This window comes from Ursus maritimus (assembly GCF_017311325.1).
Source record: "Ursus maritimus isolate PB19 chromosome X unlocalized genomic scaffold, ASM1731132v1 scaffold_X1, whole genome shotgun sequence".
Classification (NCBI taxonomy): domain Eukaryota; kingdom Metazoa; phylum Chordata; class Mammalia; order Carnivora; family Ursidae; genus Ursus; species Ursus maritimus.
The window spans coordinates 110,085,235-110,106,682 of record NW_024423319.1 but is presented as its reverse complement, the minus strand read 5'-3'; the positions used below and the strand labels follow the sequence as shown (position 1 = coordinate 110,106,682).

Here is a 21,448-nt window from a genome sequence, read left to right as displayed (position 1 = left end):
TGCTTCGTAAATAGCCCAGGGGCAATTCCTTTGCGCTTGAGGAACAGAGAGCCCCTGAGGTGAGGGCTGGCTGGTCAGGACAGTGACAATGACAGTCCCATAGAACAGACCTTGCCGGTGAGCCTGGGCTCTCTGTAATGATATGGTGAGAACACTTGAGATTTTGAGCCTCCTTATCATTTGCTTTACGATATTGAGCAAGTCGTTCTTATTTCTTCTCCCTGTGGTGTTCCCCTATAAAGACCGTGATACTTGACCTTATGTCTATTTCCTGGGGTCTTCTGGAAGCTGAATAATGAAATGAGTGTTTCTGGAACCAGAGCGTCTTGGAGAAACTCATAAATAAATACCCGCAGATGACGAGTATAGCTAGTGTACCACAGCAGTATTAAGCCAGGGATACTGGGACTGGAGGCTAGAATCCTGCTTTTAGAATTCAACTTGTTCTTGTTATAGTCAACTCTTAATTTTTATGCGCTAACTGGGAAAAATTATAGCATGAATAAAAGAAGCCAGCTGGTGTTGATTGCTCTTCGCTCTGAAACTTGAGGAAGGCATAAGAGACTATATTTTAAATCTCATTATCTCTCACCTGATCGCTTTCTTCAAAGCCATGAAGCTACAGGATGATTCAAAGGCTTAAAGCCCCAGAAGAGAGTCAGTGTGCTGAGTAATCCACGAACAAGAGGATGCTTGTCACTGTATAGCTGTTTGTTTAGCCATTCATTAACCAGGCGTGGGGGTCAACGCTTCACCTGTACTAGCTCATTCCATCCTTATTGTAAAGCTACGAAGGAGGGAGGTGTGTTCATTTATCCATCTGTCTTTTATCAGTTGAATCTCAGGTACAGAAGCCGGAGTGAATCATACTTTTTAATTCATTGTGCGTTGTCATCACTGGTCTATGCGAGACCCTTTCTTATGTTAGGTAATTAATTTGCTTGTTCTTTTACCCACATACGCTATACTCATTCACCCGCCCCCATAAATAACTAATCTATTTGTTTAGTATCTTATCCTTTGTATATATTCTTATGAAATGTATATTTTGGTTTTGTGTATGTGTGTTTTTAATTTATATAAAATGATATCATGTATATTTCACTGTCTCTAAAACTGTTCTCACTGAAGCACTGTATTTTTAAGCCCCATCCATGTTGCTATGGGTTTATTTAATCGATTGCTTCCAGTTGTGTACCCACCACGGTTATACATTCTCCTTCCCAGCAATGGCCAGCCAGGTTGCATTGGTGTCAAACTCCCTACTGCCACGAGCAAAGAAACAGTGTATATCCATACATCTTCCCTTATGGGCTGTGTGAGGATTGCTTTGGGGTATATAGTGAGGAATGGAATTGCTACTTCATAGGGTAGAGAGTACGAATATGCCTGAGTAGTGCCGGAGGTAGGTGCTGTTCTTTTCTCCATTTTACAGGGGAGGAAACTGAGGCTTTGAGAGTTTTAATAACTTACTAGAGTCACACAGACAGTAACTAGCATAGCTGGGATTCAAATTCAGACCTTCTTGCCCCCAAAACTCTACTCCCCTGATAGAGAGTACGTGCAAGCAGGAGGGCGGGGGAAGGGGCACAAGGAGAGGGAGAGAGAATCCCAAGCAGACTCCTTGCTGAGGGCAGAGCCTGACTGGGGGCTCCATCCCATGACCCTGAGATCATGACCTGAGCCAAAATCAAGAGCCCGACACTCAACCAACTGAGCCACCCAGGCGCCCCCCAGAAACCCTACTGTTAATGGCTATGCCGTCATTATTCTCTGAGTATTTGAGACTTGAGGACATTTTACAAAAACATAAAGGTAAATCTCATTGTAGTGTGTATTTTCTTAGAACCTAGGAATCCAGGTGGACTGATTTTTTTCTGAAGCACCTATTTCCCTGTCCCATAGCTGCATAATAACTGGTTCCCTCTGGTTTTCATGCCCTGTGGGTCTGCAGCACTGAAAGCCGCATTGGTCATCCAGAACTGGTACCGAGGTTACAGTGCTCGGCTGAAGGCCAGACAACGCTATGCCCTCACCATCTTCCAGTCCATCGAATATGCTGATGAACAAGGCCAGTTGCAGGTCTGTTTTGCCAGCTCATCTCTTCTTTTGGTAAAATGCTTCTCTTGACCCCTCATAAGTGAGAAAAGGAAAGTTTGGGTCCATTTTAAGCTGAGGAACCTTGGTGAAAGCTTTAATAGAGGGCGACATTGTCTCCCAAGTAGCTGTGGAGAGAGAGAGTAGGATTTGGGAAGAGGATGGTATTTTTCGTTTCTGAAGTTTATATTTTGAAGAGGGCTGCCAGATGTCTAGTTAACTAATAAAAAACAGTCTTATTCTGTTCTTGGGCATGTGTCCCAGGAGGAAGTAAAGTTGTTACTTCATGAAGGAAAAAATATTTTAAGGAGTTAAAAAATGAAAGAATTTCCTGAGAACAAACCCGTGAGAGTTCTAGAAGAAAATATAGATGGGCAAGGAAGGCCTTTTTCAAGCTTGCAAAAATGATATATAAATCCAGCTTTAATGCTTCTTGGTAGAAAAAAAAAAGTCCTTTTTAACCATAAAGGAAAGGGAGGGTATATGATATCCTATGCGGCTCTGCAGGAGGTGCTACCCACCTGCTGAGGAGCACTGGAGGGAGGAGGGAGGAGGGAGGAGGGAGGCAGGTAGAGGTGGGACCTGGCAGCACCTACGGCAGCTGGGAGAGCGCGCCAACAGTATTGGCCACAGTGGCTGTTTGGAGATCATTCACTGACTAATGTATTTTTGTTTTGTCCAGCTATCCAACTTCTTTTCCTTCATGTTGGAAAACTATACACATATACACGAGAAAGACCCAGGTAAGTCAACTGTTTAGTCTTTTGAAAAGCAGTCATTAAATATTGAATTGTCCTCATCAAGGGATGTAAACTCTGAAGATGGGAGGACACTAAGCAGTTAAAAAGATGCCCACCTGTCTTGTCTTTGTGACACCAAACAACTGCTGAAATCAGTTTAAGTGGCTTTTTTCTCTGATTGTTGTTGACTAAATTTGACTGTTTAGTTTTGTCATTTTCACAAAGCTGAATTCGATTTCATTCAATGTTTATTTGTTGAACACCTTCTCTGAACCGCAATCTGTTGATGTACGATAGTAGCTTTAGTAAAGAGGATCTTATTTTTTATCCACAGAACTTTCATGCCAGGAGATCAAAATATCTTGAGTATCTCATGAAACAAATCTGGGGGGAAATGGTGGATTGAACACGGTTCTCTGTTTTCTGCAGAGCTAGCTGTCTGTCTCTCTGTCTATCATGTATGTAGTCGTTCTGAAATGGCTAAGTAAATCATCTCAGGGACAGGCAATACAGGTATGGTTTAAAATGATTTTAAAATTATAGTTCTTCCCGAGGCATGCGTTTCTCTGCAAAATCAAGATGACTGTTGTTATCTTCAAGGTAGATGCTAGACTGAAAAGCTTATTTTTCTTTAATTCAGGCTGACCATGTTTTGTTCTAATTAAAAGTGTATGGCATCTAAGAGCTTCTTAGAAGTCATCCAGCGAGCCCCTTTCACAGTGGCAAAAGAATGGTGTTTTAATGGTGTGCTTTGAGCTGAGCACATATGTATGAAACTAATTAAAGCATTTAATGATCTGTAGAAGCTTTCTAAATGGTGGAATAGCCAAACCTGAGGAGTGGGGAGTGGGAGGAAGTGGGTATTTTGCCATTTTCTTTCTTTTAGTTAATTGCAATCTGAAGATAGTTGTTTGTGCTTCATGTTCTTTGGCAAAATATTTCTGAGAGGAAATATAATGATGATGAAATGAAGCAGCGCTGTTTTTGCTAATGACCTAATATTTCGATCGGGGCTGTCCATCAGAATCACTTGCGGAGATTCATAGCCACAGATGGCTGGGTTCCAGCCTGGAGATGTTTACTCAGGATCTGTATTTTTAAAAATCTGCATGTCAAAAAATTCTGTACGTAATTTAAAAATATTAAAAAAATTTTATCGGAGAAGGGGACGTGGTTTAATCTTCTTACATAAACTTTTCTTGAAGTAGAACGTACATCAAAGCACACAAATTGTAAGTACAGGACTCAGTAAATTTTCTTGAAGTAAGCACGCCCTCCTAACCCGCACCTAGAGTGAGAAAGAAAACCCTGTCAGAACCACCGAAGCCTCTCCCCTGTCCCCCTGCAGTCACCTCCCAACTCCTCCATGACGGCTTTCCTGACTTCTACATCCTAGACTGGTTTTGCTTGTTTTTGAACTTCACTATATAAATGAAAGCTCGCAGTGTGCAGTCTTTTACTCAATGGTGAGAGTCATCCATGTTGTTGCAATTCGGTCATTCTTACTGCTGAATGATGTTCCATTTTACGAATTTACCAAAACATATCCATTCTGTTGTTTATGGACATTTGGGTTGTTTTCAGTTTGAGTAATTTGAATGATCCAGCTACGCACATTCTTTTTTTTTTTTTTATGATTTTTTATTATATTATGTTAGTCACCATACAGTACATCCCTAGTTTTTGATGTAAAGTTCGATGATTCATTACTTGCGTATAACACCCAGTGCACCATGCAATACGTGCCCTCCTTAATACTCATCACCAGCCTATCCCATTCCCCCACCCCCCTCCCCTCTGAAGCCCTCAGTTTGTTTGTCATAGTCCATAGTCTCTCATGTTTCATTCCCCCTTCTGATTACCCCCCCTTTCTTTATCCCTTTCTTCCCCTACCGATCTTCCTAGTTCTTATGTTCCATAGATGAGAGAAACCATATGATAATTGTCTTTCTCTGCTTGACTTATTTCACTTAGCATTATCTCCTCCAGTCCGGCTACGCACATTCTTGTACATATCCTTTTTGGTGAACATATATATCCTTTTCTTTTGCCATAGTCTCATTTCCGGTTATCTATTGCTACATAACAAACCACCCCCAAATTTAGTGGCTTAAAAACAACAGCCGTTTTATTGCTCGTGATTCTGTGGATCAGGCATTTGAACTGGACTCAGTGGGGATGGCTTGACTGGTGTCAGTTGGGCTCACTCAACCTCGCTGGGCTGGGTAGGGAGGTCTAGATGGTTTTACTCACCTGTCTGGGGCTTTGCTGTTGGCTATGAGCTTAGATACCTCAATTCTCCTCATGCAGCCTCTCTGTCTAGCAGGATATCCCGACTTCTTTACATCCCAAGAGAAAAAAGGCAGAAGCTGCAAGGCCTCTTAAGGCCTATTCTCTGGAACTCACACAAAATCGGTTCTGCCGTATTCTGTTGGTCAAAGCAAGTCACAAGGGCAGCCACAGATTCACAGGGATTAGGAAAGCTCCACCTCTTGCAGGGAGGAGCAGCAGTGTTATATTGTAAAGGGATGTGGATACAAAGGGGCATGGTTCACTGGGGACCATTACTATAAAGATGTACTACGACCCCGGTGTGGAAGTTTTGGGTTACAGGGCATGCGTGTGTTCAGCTTTATTAGGTACTGACAAACCGTCTTACAAAATTGTTGTACCAAGTTATACTGCCACCAGTAGATGAGATTTCCAGTGTTCTCTATCCTCTTCAATACTTGGAGTTGTCAGTCCTTTTCATTTTAGCCGTTCTGCCCGGTATGTAGTAGTATTGCATTTCTGCTTTAATTTGTGTTTCCCTGGTGAGCAAGGAAATTGGTCACCTTTTTGTCTATGTAGTGGCCATGTGAACATCCTGTTTGGTGAATTGCCTATTCAGGTCTCTTGCCATCCTTTTATTGGGTTAGCTGCTTTTTTCTTACCAATTTTTAAGAGTGCTCTAAATAATTCTATATATGAGAATATGAATCTTTGTTAGATAAACGTATTGTAAATATCTTCTCCTAGTCTTGGGCTTTTATCTCCCTAGTCTTTAAATGCTGCCTCTTGATGATAGCAGACATTCTTGATTTTAATATAGTACAATTTTTTTTCCCTTTGTGATTCGTACTTTCTACATCTTGTTTGAGAAATCTTTGCCTGATATGGATGTGTGTGTGTGTACATGCACAAAAATAAATACAGGAGAAACCTATAGGACAAATCAGAAACTAATGACCTTGTTTACCTACAGGGGGTGAGTGGATAGGTGGGAACAGGGGAGAAAGAAAGGATGGGAGAATGGAGTTCGGTAGAGGGCTGAGGGGAGAATAACACTCTGCTGAATGTACCTTTTTGTAGTTTTGACTCTTAGAACCATGATAATGTTTTACATCCATAAAAATATTATTACAAACAGGAGAAGAATGTGTGTGTATTTCCAAAATAGAATACACATAGTGACAAATGAAGTTAACTGTATTACAAATAACAGAATCACCTGATGGAGTTGGAGAAGAAACAAACTAACCTAAGCAACATTGGAAAATAGAGTTTTAACTATAATGAGCCTTGATGATGCTTCATTTATATTGTATCCTCTGTGAGGTTCACTGAGCTTCTGTGATATCTAGGTTGATATTTTCTATCAGGTATAGGAAGTTTTTACCCATTAATTATTTAAAATATCTTTCACATCTAAATATCTTTTTCTTTGTGAATCCCTGCTTTTAAACTTAGAAGGCCTTGAAATATTTAAAATGTGGATCGCTATGCTGGGATTTCTAGATTTTTTTATGGTTTAACTTTTTAAAATTTTAACACTTCATAAATTTGGGATTTTTTATATTAAACCAAAAAAAAAAAAAAAGGAAGTCTTTATGCCTCATGGTTGAAAACAATTAAAAAGCACAGCTAAAAAGAAAATGTCCAAATAGTTAACCAGTTTTCCCCACAATGTTTATTTGATAGTGTATCTTTTTACCATGGTTTGTAGTGCCTCCTTCATCATGTATTCATTTAAAAATGTATATTAGGGCATATTTCTAGGCTTCTTTCTCTTATACATCTCTCTATTATAGAGTACTAGAATCTTACTGATTTGATTATTGTGTGTAACAGAAAAATTAATTTACAGATGACTTCTGTAGGTTGATTTCATTTAAAAAATGTTTTCCAGCTTTATTGAAATATAGGTGACATTTAACATTGTAGAAGTTTAAGGTACGCACTACAGTGATTTCATATATGTGTATATTATGAAATGATTACCACAACGAGGTTAGTTAACACATCCATCACCTCACGGTTACAAGTCCTTGTGTGTGGTGAGTACTTTAAAAATGTACTTTCTTAGCACCTTTCAAGCATACAGTGAGAGAAGTGTGAACAATGATCACCGTGCTGTACATTACTGCAGGTTGCTTTCTGATGGCCTTCTTTGGTGGGAAGGTTCCATACAACCTCCACCTAGGCCTGTTTGGCAGAAGCGCCATGACCCTGAAGCAGGGTATATTTAGGGACCAGAAGATCACTTAACATTTCCAGATATCAGTGCCGGACTAATGGTTTTAACTCTGAGGCACAGGGTTAGTCGAGACTTCCTGGGTGTTCCACAGGTGGAAGGAGACCTGGAAGCTGTTCGTTTCTGTGTCCTACTACTTAGTTGCTCAAACCAGTTCATAGGACTTGATGGGGAGACTCCACACATCCATCCTATAAGGTAGAAAGCCAAAGCTGCTGTACGTAGCAATAGGTTTCAACAGAGACTGGTGGAAGTGGGGAGTGGGGCGGAGCATGTGCAAGTGCTGTTTTAACTATTCTTTCTGCTTCCCACATCAGCCAAAGTGTCCTATGAGACCCAGGTATTTTATATTTTTTTGTGGTTATGGTCAGTAAGTCATTTTCCCCATGATATCTCCCTAGTGATTATTGGTAGTATTTAACAAGCCTTTGATTTATACCTATTTGTATTGTGCTACTATTGAACAATAGCATGAATGAACTTACTATTATTATTGCTATTATTTATTAAATGTTTGCCATGTGCCATGTCTTTTAAGTGCTTTAGATATTTCATTTAGTCTTCATGACAAACCACCGAGATTAGTATTATTATCATCCCCTTTTGTTGGATGAGAATATTGGGGCTTAGAAGGTGACCTCCCAAAGTTATTTGTCTCAGCAGTAGTAAAGCTGTAATTCAAATCTCTGTAGTATTGAATTCTCCTATCAGTTTTCTGGGAGTTTCTCAATTGATTTTCTTGAGTATGGATATTTAATCTCACTGGCCACAAGTAACTTATTTTTACATCTTTCTATTCGGTTGTCACTGCTTTGTGTTTTGTTGCATTGGCTAGAACTACAGAACAATGTGAAAACGAAGCAGTGAAACTAGGCATCCTGTTTTGTTAATGCTTTAATGGAAAAACAATTCTTGTTGATTTAAATTTTTAAAATTCTTTTAAGGAGGTAGGCTTTCATTCCTAGTTCTCTGAGTTTTTAAATAATCAGGAACAGGTGTTGAACTTTATGAAATGCCATTTTGCCATTTATTGAGTTTATTATATGGACACTCATAGTTTGAATCCAAATTCATAACCGAGAAATGAAATAACTATAAAATGCAGTTCAATCGGTGTTTTTCTTTTCCCAGCCATATCTGGAGCTTGTTTTCAAAGTGGCATGTGGGTGGTAGAGGCAGAAAGTATGTGTGTGCGTGTTTTTTTTGTTTTTTGTTTTTTTAATTATGGGCTTTAACATTTTTCCTGTCCAGATTTTGAGTTTGTACTGGGTAAAAGAAAAGATTATATGTGGGGGTAGTTTTGAGATATTTTCTTTAGAACAACTTGTAAAGGTATCATTTGGTTATAATTCAAGATTTCATTATATTTAATTAGTTTAAATTCGTGTTGACAGAATTGTAAACCAAATAGGTAAAGATTCATTCAAATTACATGTTGCACAAATCTTTACATATCATTGGAATTCATTAAATTATTCTTATTAGTTATAATAGTTACAGCCCACACTACTTGCATTTGAATTGGTACAGCTTTTGATTGCTTTCATACATGACCCACAGTAGCTACCCATATTAGGAAGAGAATCTATGTTATTTTTTTTAAATGTGGCTAGAAGTCAGCAAAAGGATTATGATTTGATGTTTACTGATATTTCATAATGAGTAGCTTTGACTAAGAAATGGCTTAGGGAAATGGTGCTTTTTCATATATTTATCACGGAACTTACAAGAAATGAAGGTCAACAAACATATGGAAAGAAAGGCCAGGCTAAGCTTTTTTCGTTTGTTTTAAAGAAGAAAAACACTATTTTAATTTTGTTCTTAAAAAAAACAGGACTGCATTTTAATGACTGGAACTGATGGGATTGACTTCATGTGTGAGCTGATGAGAAAAAGAGAGCAGACAGAGCACGGGTGAAAGCGGTGATTGGGAAAAGAAAATCATGTCATGCTTGTACCTCACACAGTTGGGATTACTCAACAAGTCAGTTATAAGATGATATAGTGAGACCGGTGGGGTTGTTTTTGTCTTTCTTTGTTGTTATTGTTGTTTTCCCAAGAGGAGCCCAATATTTCAGTGTAGAGAGTCAGGAAGATGTATCTCTAAGAACGGAATGGTATGATCATTAAGACAGTTAAGTAGAGTATTTAGGCTTTACTGCTTGCACAATGGAACCTGANNNNAAATTTACCGAGCCGCTCTGCATTTCTAGTTTTCAAACATAAAATGGAATAATTAAGTGATTCTCAAATCTCAAACCAAATCCAAATGAGAAAAATACACTGCGCTGGACCACACTGAAGGCACACATTATTATTCTTAAATTTAACTTCTTATAAAACATCATCAACCACCACCAAAGAAGTGTTGGGGTGGGTACACAAGAATTTAGAAAGCATTTTTAAATTACCAAATATTGTGACTTATTTTAGAAAGTTTTTTTTCAAGTTTAGTTCTTAACAGTAATCTCTCAGCATAACTGGATCATGAAAAAAAAAATTCTAACATCTGCTAACGTCGCGCTTTCCAAACATGTCTACTCTAAATATTCAAAAAGATAGAAACTGCTTGCAGAAAACTTCTGATTCCCATTGGCTTGGTAGCAATTCACTGTTAATGAGTTGACGAATACATCACCATCCTCTGTATCCGTTATCTGTTAAAGAAATAATACTGTGTAATAAACAACCACAATAGCTCAGTGGCATGTAATAAACATTTCTTTTTGCCCACAAGTCTACAGGTTATCTGAGTGCTTCTGCTGATCTTGGCAGGCTTGATTTGGCAGTTTTTCTCAGGTCTTGGCGAGAGTTCACTCATGTATTTGGAGGTGTGCTGGCTAATGGCTGATCCATGGCCTTGGCCGGGTAACTCAGTTTTGTTCCCCATAGTCTTGGAGCTTTTATTAGGCTAGTCTGGACTTTGAGGTAGGAGCATGGGTTCAAAAGAGAGAGCATGGAAGCATACAAGGCCTTCTGAGGTCTTGACTTGGAAATGGTATGTAACACTTCCACCACATTCTTCAGGCCAACACAAGTCGTGAACCCAACAATCCAGATTTGAAGCCTGGGGGAAAATAGACTCTTGATGAGAGCAGCTGCAAATCACATTAAAAAGAGCCAGGCTAGAGGCTGGGATAGACAATCAGGGTCACTTTTGCAATCAGTCTTTCATCTTTCTCTACCCGAATGGGCCCGATTTCTGTTCTCGGGCTGACTGTTTTATCGGTGCCTAGCAAGAAAGGGACCCTGGATCTCAACACCTCCTGAAATGCGCAGTGCAGGTGATCTGTTACACAGAAATGTCTCTCTGAGAGAGAGGCCCCATGGATATTTCTGCCTGTGGTTCATCATCTAACTTCATCTGCTTTGTTATCAAGAAGAAAAAGAAAATCATGCCAGAAAATCTGTTTTTACGTGAAGAGAGAAATCTATTACAGCTAAGTAAAATTTGAAGCGTTTAACAGGGGGAAAATTGAATGGTGCAGTTTAATTTTCTGTAGATCCTGAGTAGCACAGATGTTTGAATCAAATGCAATACATTGTTATGTTTTCAGCCTGATTCGTAAAAATCTGAGATGTAAGAGTAGGCAAAGAATGTAGAGGTAGAGTTTCAGAGCCTCCAAGTACCTTGACTGACCAGTTTTCCCTGTGTTTCTCCTTCTCCTCCCCACCAATGAACTCACTGCTTTGGTACAATGTCCACTCGGGAAGGGATGAGGGTGATTCATGTGAACGTACCTGATGATCTGAGAACAAATCTTTCCTCATGATTGTATGTGGGATAGCTTGGTATCCATAACGTACAGCACAGTGTCTTACCTGGGCTTGATATTCAAGAAAGTACTTACTGAATTGAAGTATGGGAATGTTGATTCCCCCATCCTTTCTGTCTTTTCTTTTCCAGAATTAGTTGCTCGACTTTTTGGTAGCACCCTCCAGGACTGCAAGGATAGACAGGAGTATGTCTCATGCATAGATGTCCCAGACTCCTATAATGGTCCTCGGCTGCAATTTCCTCTCACTTTTACTGATATTGATATACTTGTTGAGGCCTTCAAGCAACAACAGGCAAGTGGAAGCAGATACTGCCCTGATTCTTGTACGTAGCATGTGCTCAGTGACTATCTGTTGAATGAATAAATGAAAATACTATAGTGGAAATGCATTCCCTTGGGGAAAAGCTTCATAATAAGTGAGAGCTACCCTCTGCTTTACTTAACCTATGAAATAGAAGTCTCCTCAGACACACAGAAACTTCCCATCTATCTATAGGCTTACTGCATTTCCTTTTTCTTTTTCTGAGATATAATTCACATATAAAATTCATCATTTTCAAGTGAGTGATTTAAGGGTGGGGGATGGGTGAAATGGGTGAAGGGCAGTGGGAGATCCAGGCTTCCAGTTATGGTATGAATAAGTCATCAGGATAAAAGCTACAGCATAGGGAATATAGTCGATGGTATCGTAATGGTGGTGTATGGTGACAGATGGGAGCTATACTTGTGAGCGCAGCCTAACATATAGTCGAATCACTGTGTTATACCCCTCAAACTAATGTAACATTGTGAGTCAACAATTCTCCAATAAAAATAAAGAATGTGTACAATTCAGTGGTTTTTAGTGCATTCACAAAATTGTGCAACCATCACCAATATCTAATTCCAAAACATTTTCATCACCCCAAAAAGAAATTCCATACTCATTACCATTCCCTCTTCCCTCACCCCTGGCAACTGTTATTCTACTTTCTGTCTCTATGGATTTGTCTGTTTTGGACATTTCATATTCAAATGGAATTATGTAATATGTAGCCTCTTGTGTCTGGCTTTTTCATTTAGCATAATGTTTTTAGGGTACATTCATGTCACAGCATGTTTCATTGCTCCTTTATTGCTCTGTCTGACTAATATTCTGTTATATGGATATACTGCATTTTGTTTATTCATTCATCAGTGGATAGACATTTGGATTTTTTTCTACCTTTTGGCTATCATGAACAATGCTTCTATGAATATTCATATACAGGTTTTTGTATGAATGTGTCCTCAGTTCTCTTGAGTATATATACCTATGAGTGGAACCGCTGGGTCATATGGTAACTCTGTTTAACTTTTTTAGAAACTCCTAAACTGTTTTCTACAGTGGCTGTGCCACTTTACCTTCCTACCAGCAATGCATGAGGGTTCCAATTTATTCATGTTTTTTGTCAACACTTGTTATTTGCTTTTGTTTATTCTTTTTAATTGTATTTTTATTATAGGCATCCTAATTGTATGCAAACTGATACCTCATTGTGGTTTTGATTTGCATTTCCCTAATGACTAAAGATGTTGAACATCTTTCCATGTTTACCGGGCATTTGTATACATTCTTTGGAGAAATGTCTATTCAGATGCTTTGCCCATTTTGAAATGAGGTTATTTGTCTTTATATTACTGAGTTATAAGAGTTCTTTATATATTCTGGATACCAGATATATAATCTATTTAAAAAAGATTTATTTATTTATTTGAGAGAGAGAGATCATGGGGGGAAGGGCAGAGGGAGAGGGAGCAAGAGAGAATCTCCAGGAGACTCCCCGCTGAGCAAGGAGCCCAATGTGGGGCTCAATCCCAGGACCCTGAGATCATGACCTGAGCCGAAACCAAGAGCTGAACACTTAATCAACTGAGTTACCCAGGCGCCCCTCAGATATATGATTTAAATTTTTTTTTCATTCTGTAGGTTGTCTTTGCACTTTCTTGATAATGGCCTTTGATTCACAAAAGTTTCTAATTTTGATAAGTCCAATGTATTTATTTTTTTCTTTGGTTGCTTGTGCTTTTGTGCTATATCTAAGAATCCATTGCCAAATCCAAGGGCATGAAGATTTACCCCTTATATTTCCTTTTAAGAATTTTATAGTTTAAAAAAAAAGAATTTTGTAGTTTTAGTTCATTTAGTTCATGAACCATTTTCAGTTACTTTCTGTATATGGTATGAGGTAGGGATCCAATTTTATTCTCTGCACATGGATATGCAGTTGTCCTAGCACTTTCTGTTGAAGAGACCATTCTTTCCCCAATGAATGGTCTTGATACCCTTGTTGAAAACTAATAGGTCATAGATGTATTGATTTATGTCTGGACTCTCCAGTTCTATTCATTTGTGTATGTATCTATCCTTATGCCAATACCACATTGTCTTAATTACTATAGCTTTGTAGTTAAGTTTTTTGAAATCAGGAAGTATGAATCCTTCAATTTAGTTCTTCTTTTTCAATGTTGTTTTGGCATTTGGGTTCCCTTGCAATGCATTCGAGGATTGACATTTCCATTTCTGTAAAAAAAAAAAAAGCCCATTGAGATTTTGGTAGGGGTTGCATTGAATCTATAGATCACTTTGTATAGTATTACCATCTTGACAATATTAAGTCTTCCAATTCATAAACACAGGATGTCTTTCCATTTATTTAGGTCTTCTTTGATTTCTTTCAGCAATGTTTTCTAATTTTCAGTGCACAAGTTTTTTACTACCTTAAATTTATTCCTTGGTATTTTATTCTCTTGATTGTTATTGTAAAAGGGATTGCTTTCTTAATTCCCTTTGGACTGTTCATTGTTGGTGTATAAAAGGACAACTGATTTTTGTGGGTTGAGTTTATACTCTGCCACTTTGCTTTGCTGAGTTCATTTATTAGCTCTAGTAGTGTATATGTGTGTGTGTGTGTGTGTGTGTGTGTGTGTGTGTGTGTTTTGAGACAATCTATATACAGGATCATGTCATCTGTAAATAGAGATAGTTTTACTTTTTCCTTTTTGATTTAGATGCCTTTTATTTCTTTTTCTTGCCTAATTGCTCTGGCTAGAACTTCCAGTAAAATGTTGAATAGCAGTGGTGAGGGCGTTGCATGCTTGTCTGGTTCTTGATCTTAGTGGAAAAGCTTTCAGTCTTTCACCATTGAGTTTGATGTTAGTTGTGGGTTTTTCATAAATACCTTTCATCATGTTGAGGAAGTTTTCTCCCATTCCAAGTTTTCTGAGTGGCTTTGTCTTGTAAAGGTGTTAGATGTTGTCGAATACTTTTTCTGCACCAATTGAGATGATCCTGTGGTTTTTTCCTTCACTCTATTAATGTGTATATTACACTGATTAATTTTTTGTGTGTGTTGAACCACCTTCTATTCCTTGAATAAATCCCACTGGGTCATGGTCTATGCTTTTTTTTTAATTTTATTAGATTTTGTTTGCTGGTATTTTGTCGAAGTTTTGTGGTTTTTTTTTCTTATTTTACTCATAAGGGATATTGATGTGTATGTTCTTGTGGTGTCTGACTTTGGTATTAGGGTAATATTGGCCTTATAGAATGAGTTAGGAATTATTTTCTCCTCTTTAATTTTTTGGAAGAGTTTAAGAAGGATTGGTATGAGTTCTTTAAATGTTCAGTAGAGCTCACCAATGCAGGCGTCTGTCTTGGACTTTTCCTTGTTAGGAGGTTGTTGATTACTAATTCAGTCTCTACTTGTCCTAGATCTGTTCAGATTTCCTATTTCTTCTTGAATCAGTTTTGGGAATTTCATCTAAGTTATCTAATTGTAATTATTCATAGAATTCTCTTATAATTCTTTTTATGTCTTTAAGGTTGGTGGTAATGTCCCCACTTTTAGTTCTGATTATAGTTATTTGCATTTTCTCTCTTTGTTTTTCTTTGTTGGTCTAGTTAAAGGTTTGTCAATTTTGTTAATATTTTCAAAGAACCAACTTTGAGTTTTGTTGAGTTTCTCTATTGCTTTGCTGTTGTCTATTTCATTTATCTGAACTCTAATCCTTTTTTTCCCTCTGTTAGCTTTTAGCTTAGTTTGTTCTTTTTCTAGTTCCTTAGTGTCAAGTTAGGCTTTTCATTTGAGATCTTTCTTCTTTTTAAGGTAGGCATTTGCAATTAGAAATTTCTCTCTGAGCTTTGCTTTTGCTGCATCCCATATATTTTGGTATGTAATATTTTCATTTTTGTTCATCTCAAAGTAGTTTCTAATTTCCTTTGTGATTTCTTCTTTGACCTATTGATTGTTTGAGTATGTTGTTTAATTTCTATGTATTTGTGAATTTTTCAGTTTTCCTTCTGTTATTGATTTCAAGCTTCATTCCATTGTGATCAGAGAAGATACTTTGCATGATTCCAATCTTTTTAAATTTATTGAGGCTTGACTTGGGGCCTAACATCTGGTCTATCCTGAAGAATGTTCCATGTGCTCTTGTTAAAAAAATGTATAGTCTGATGTTGTTGGGTGGAGTGTTCTATAGATGTATGCTAGGTCTAGTTGTGTGCGAGGTCTCTGAAGTCTCTGTTGTTTTAGCTTGTGTTCAGCTGGTGTTTGACAGAGATTTCCTTGAACACCAGGAGCCAGAGAGAGAAAGAGAGAGACAATGAGAGAGTGGAGAGAGACAGAAGCAAAGCAAAGCAAAGACAAGCCTAGTTTTTGCAGATGGGCTCTGTGTTTAGCTAAGATGTTTACAAACCTTTACTCTGCTTCCACTGAGCCATTTTGAAGTTACCTTTTTCTTGATTCAGGCTTTGCTTGGTTGCTGTGAACTTTTTTTCCCAAAGTTCTGTGAAAGTTTATTTTGGCAGTTTTTTTGCTTGAGTTTTCAGTGTTTCTATGCAGGGATAGGACCTGTGAGCTACCTAGTCCATTATTTTCTCTGACATTACTCCAAAACCCTCATTCTCAGGTTTGGACCCTAAGGGCATACCCTAGGAGTAAGAGTGAACTATAAGTAGACTGTCTCTGTAGGGACTGAAGCAAAGCTTGCAATCATCTAATTCCTGAAATTGAATTGAGATTATCCTAGGTAGCTGGTGTTCCTAGCCACCTGCCAAATGAAAAAGTAAATCCTCTCTGGAAGGAAATAGGTCTCAAATTATTTCTTCAAATTGTTATGTACAATGTCCAGAACTTAACACAAATATTAGCTAGGCATAGAAGGATACAAGATTCATGACAGAAGACTGAGGCAAATAACAAACAACAGAAACAGACCAATATTTTGATAATGGCATTATCAAACTCAGAGTTTAAGATAAATATGCTTAACATGTTCAAAGAGAGAAAAGATATGACAAAAATCCAAGGAACTATAACAGAAAAGATCAACAATTCTGACTTTATAAAAATGAGAAAATTAAGTTGTTAAAGGAAGACCGAAAGGTTCAACATAGAGTATGGTGTGCTCCCATTTGTAAAAAAAAAAAAAAAAAAAAATTATGTATTATATATATTTTGACTTTTAAAAATTAAGATAAAATTCACGTGACATAAAACAGATCATTTTAACCATTTAAAAGTATACGATTTAGCAGTTTTTAGTATATTCAAAGTGTTGTGTAACCATCACCACTAATTCCAGAACATTTCATCACCCCAAAACAAAACGCTGTACCCACCAAACAGTCACTCCCCATTGCCCCTTCTCCCTAGCCCCTGGCAACCACTAATTTGCCTTCTGTCTCTATGAATTTGCCTAATCTGGACATTAAATGTATTCAGGATTCATCCATGTTTTAGCATGTGTCAGTATTTCATTCCTACTTTTAGTTGAATAACATTCCTTAGAATGTTATTCACCCCACATTTTGTTTAAGGGATTATATGTTTATAGAATAGAATATATATGAATATTACATATTCATATATGGTTATATTAATTTTATATGCTTGCAAACACATAGAATATGTTTTGGAAAGATACTGAAGACACTCTTAACAGTGACTGTTTCTGGGGACAGGGACCAAGGTCTGGGGAAGAAGGAAAATTGCTTTTCAGTTATACTCCTTTTTACTATTTAACTTTTTATTTCAACTAAAAAAAAATGAGATTTTTCTTCATTTGAAAACTCGTTATTTCATACAAAGAAATATCCTTTAAAAGCAGGATTTTCCTACCTCATTGCTTTTAAAAGAATATGAATATTTTAAGTTGCTATTTACTCTGACCATCTCTATAAATGTAGAAACCAACATCTAAGTTAAGTTTTTTAAGTATTTAATACTGCAACTGTAAACACAATTATAATGCTATTGAAAGAGCATTGTAAGCAAGTACTGATATTAGCCATGTGCTTTTGTCTATTGAAAAAGGAGCCAGGGGCATCTGGCTGGCTAGTCCTTGGAGCATGCGACTCTTGATATTGGGGTTGTGAGTTCGAGCCCCATGTTGGGTGTAGAGATTACTTTAAAAAAATAATAACAAAAAAATTGTAAAAAAAAAGAAAAAGAAAAAGAAAAAAGGAAAAGAGAAAGGACCAAGAAAAACTATTTTAATAATAGAAATTTTCTGTTGTACATATTCTCAGTGAATTTTTTTTTTTAACTTACAAAACAAAACGAAACTGCCTTTTCAGACAGCAGACAGCAGTTACTCTGATTAGTGCTACAAATGGACCAGAAAATCTGCAGTGGCAAGTTAAGGTAACAATGAAGCCAGTCTTAGGAATCAATTGACTAAATGTGCAAAGCAAAATAAGTCATTGTATTAAGGTTCCTTTTGCCTGTTCCTTTAAAATGTGGCTAAAGGGGGCACCTGGGTGGCGCAGCCGTTAAGCGTCTGTCTTCAGCTCAGGGCGTGATCCCAGCGTTATGGAATGGAGCCCCACATCAGACTCCGCTGTGAGCCTGCTTCTTCCTCTCCCACTCCCCCTGCTTGTGTTCCCTCTCTCGCTGACTGTCTCTGTCTCTGTCAAATAAATAAATAAAATCTTTAAAAAATAAAAAAATAAAATGTGGCTAAAGGAAAGTTCACATTCAAGATTTTACTCAAGTTGTGGATTGAAATGGATTTAAAATGCTTTTGTGGGAAAAATCTTTAGCAGTTCATTAGGTCTTGGAGAACCAGGAAATATGGGTCTCTACTCACCTACATCCAGGGGCCTTTCTCTTTCCTCCTAATTCTCACATTGCTTCAAATCCTGATTCCTGTCCTTAAAAAGCATATTTAATAAGGGGCACCCAGTGGCTCAGTCAGTTAAGTGTCCAACTCTTGATTTCGGCTCAGGTCATGATCTCAAGGTCATGGAATCTAGCCGTGTATTGGGCTCCGTGCTGGGCATGGAGGCTGCTTAAGATTCTCTCTCTCCCTTTCCCTCTGCCCCTACCCCTGCTCGCTCGCTCTCTCTCTCTCAAAAAAAAAAAAAAAAAAAAAAAGAAAAAAAAAAGAAAAAGAAAAGAAAAAGTATATTTAATCATGAAAATTCTCTAAACTTAAATCATGTTTTTGGGGTCTGGGATAGGAAATAGTTTTATTAATTTAATAGCTATGCAAATAGAAATTTTAAGACACCATCAGATAGGATTGTTCCAAAGGAACAAAGGATTCCATCTGTCCTGAAACCTGTAACCGAAGCAGTATCTGAACAATATGTAGAAATGAGCCCTCTCATCCTTTAATAATCTAAACCAGTGGTGTCCAGTAGAAATATAATGTGAGCCAATAGTAGTCACATTAAAAAATTAAAAACACGTTGGCTGTAAAGATTACTAAAACAAACTTTAAAAAATGTAAAAAAAGGTGAAAATAATTTTAATACTTTATTTAATCCAACATGTGAAATTATTATCATTTTAATATGTACTCAGGTTAAAAGTTTTTAATGAGACGTTTTACTTTTTTCTTTTTTCATACACTGAGTCTTTGAAAACCAGTGTGTGTTTTAGCACATCTCGATTTCGGCTAGCCCCGTGTCAAGCGGCACAAACAATCCTGACCCATGAAGTGGTGTTAGCATCTGTTAAATTTGTATATCGGCTATATTATTTTGGGGGTTATGTATTTGGAATATTTTGTAGTTTTTAAAAAAGGGAGAATAACACACTGGATTTAAAACAAACAAACAAAAGTGCAGCAGAGAAAGCGGAGTAAATCTGTCCAAAACAATGAAGTCATCAACGCTGTAACTGGAGGAGGGCAATTGGATAAATAGTCATCATAGGAGGTAACGCAAATGGTTTATTTGGGTTTGGAATATGTTTTATATTTGGACTAGTATATAAATGCACTTGCTGTTCTGTATACTCTCACGTCTGTGCACCCAGCATTGAGCCACCTGGGATTCTTGGCTCAGGGGTTCCTTGGGGCTGCTCTGGCTGTCTTGTGAGATCTGCGAACCCAGCGCCACCACCTGGTTGCCATCCCAGGTGGCCGGATGTCCCAAACACATGCAAAGCAGCCCCGTTCCACAGTCGCTCTCTCCTTCTCTCTCTTTCTCCTGTCCTTCCTTCACTTTTATTTATTTCTTTCTGTCTCCCTGTTTCCCTGGGGCAAGGGAGTCTCTTTTTTTCCCCTGTCACTTCTCTTGGGCACTAAGGACCGAGAATAATCGGAGACATTCTGTGAATGGGTGATGTCAGTTATGAACAGGGAAGTGTAAATGTCCTAGGAACCATTCATTCATTCCATTTACAAATCTCTAGTGAGGGCTTACTGTATGCCAGACACAGTGCTAGAATAATCTATTTGAGATTCATTTAGAGATTATCCTGCAATACAGCTTCCTGAAATGGGCTCATATGCTCCACTGTTATAGCTTTCTGCGTAGTCAAGCCTTTCTTGCTAGTTCATTGTGTGTATTTCCTCTGCTCCGCCCACACAGATACTTCATGCTCGTTATGTCTTAGAGGTGCTCTTTGAAACCAAGAAAGTCCTGAAGCACATGCCGAACTTCACTCACGTGAAAACTTCTCCCTCCAAAGAGATAACAATCTGTGGTAAGTGTCAGAGCAGAGCTGCCAAATTAATATTTAGGAGCGTCTTGTTTCTACGTCGTTGGCTTAACTTGAGAACTGTGTAAATTGGACTGTATTAAAGGAAAAGCGTTAATATAGAGTTATCTATCATGGTAATACCGTTCCCCATCTTGTCTTTGTTTTGCATACCAGCTGGCAGGAATTAATTATGTGAGAAATTAAAGAACTCATAGCTTTTTATAATGGCAGGCAGCCTTTTAATACGGAAACCCCCCCATGGGTGGCATAAGCAGTCTTTGCCCTCCGTCTAGCTCGCGTTATCTTCGTTCCGTGTTACTTTTCCAAGGTGGGCCTCTGCGTGCCGCTTATGCTGGGAGGCGAAGAGCCCAAGGCAGGCTAGAGATTAAACTCTTCTCTGCCCTTGGCTGCTGTTTTAGATTTTTCCAACTGGTCTCTGCAGCTTTTAGAAGAGTGGGAATGTCCCAGAAATCTGTTCCTTGTTCTTCTAAATAACAAGACTTGAGATTTTGTTATCGTCTAGGCCAGGCTGGCAGGATATTGCTTCAAGAAACAGTACACATTGAAATTCAACACAGTTGGTGCTCAGCAGGCTTGCAACTGTCTGAGAATGGGGTGCGTGGAAGGAACAGCAATTCCCTTAACTTCTAATTAGGCCTTTAGGTTACAAAACAGTGATTGTTATTTTCCAAATCAATTTTTAGCCTGTGTTTCTTTTCCGCTGGCGGGTAGAAGTGAATTTGATAATCTAGTAAAACCGTTTGCGTTGCTAGCATCTGATAGTGGTGGTAGGGACTTGGTGCAGCGGTACATGCCGCGCGCCCAGACTCGGGCTTCTGAAGCTTCTTCACTGGTTCGATTCCAACCGAAGCAGGCCGACACTCCTCTGCCTGACAGATGATGCATCTCAGCAGTGGGGGCCTTTCACCCAAGGCCTCACCAGCTCTAACTTTTCACAGAGATTAAGACTTGGGGGTCATGAAGCTCAGGGAGCCGTGCCCACCCATGGAGCCCGAAGAGCCAGGACTAGATACGCCATCAGGGTGTATATAAAAAGCCAGAGAGTGACATCTGCTCCCACATGTTTCCAGTATATCTGCAGTTGCCATTGTAGATTTATCTTTGGGTAAAAGGATCTAGAAGAAGACGTGAATTAGAGGGCAAGGGAGTCCTGGCATCATACAGTGTAAGAACCGAATGGTTCCTACTGGGACTAGTCTATCACTTGTTCTTGTAGATGAAATTGGACCCCAGAGAGGAAAAGGAAAGTGTATTGCCTTCCCTATATTCCTTCCTCTCTCTCTCTCTCTTTCTTCTTTCTTTCTTTCTTTCTTTCTTTCTTTCTTTCTTTCTTTCTTTCTT

The 21,448-nt window shown here is 38.3% G+C and overlaps 1 protein-coding gene across 2 annotated transcripts in view; it reads left to right on the top strand.

Annotated features, from left to right (window-relative positions):
• PPEF1 (protein phosphatase with EF-hand domain 1) overlaps window positions 1-21,448 on the top strand; it is a 113,796-nt gene that overhangs the window by 37,784 nt on the left and 54,564 nt on the right. For both annotated transcript variants that reach the window (XM_040633764.1, XM_040633767.1), the window contains 4 exons: window positions 1,955-2,082; window positions 2,780-2,840; window positions 11,258-11,421; window positions 19,975-20,089. In XM_040633764.1, coding sequence (XP_040489698.1) covers window positions 1,955-2,082; window positions 2,780-2,840; window positions 11,258-11,421; window positions 19,975-20,089 — 468 coding nt within the window. The remainder of the gene's footprint in view (window positions 1-1,954; window positions 2,083-2,779; window positions 2,841-11,257; window positions 11,422-19,974; window positions 20,090-21,448) is intronic.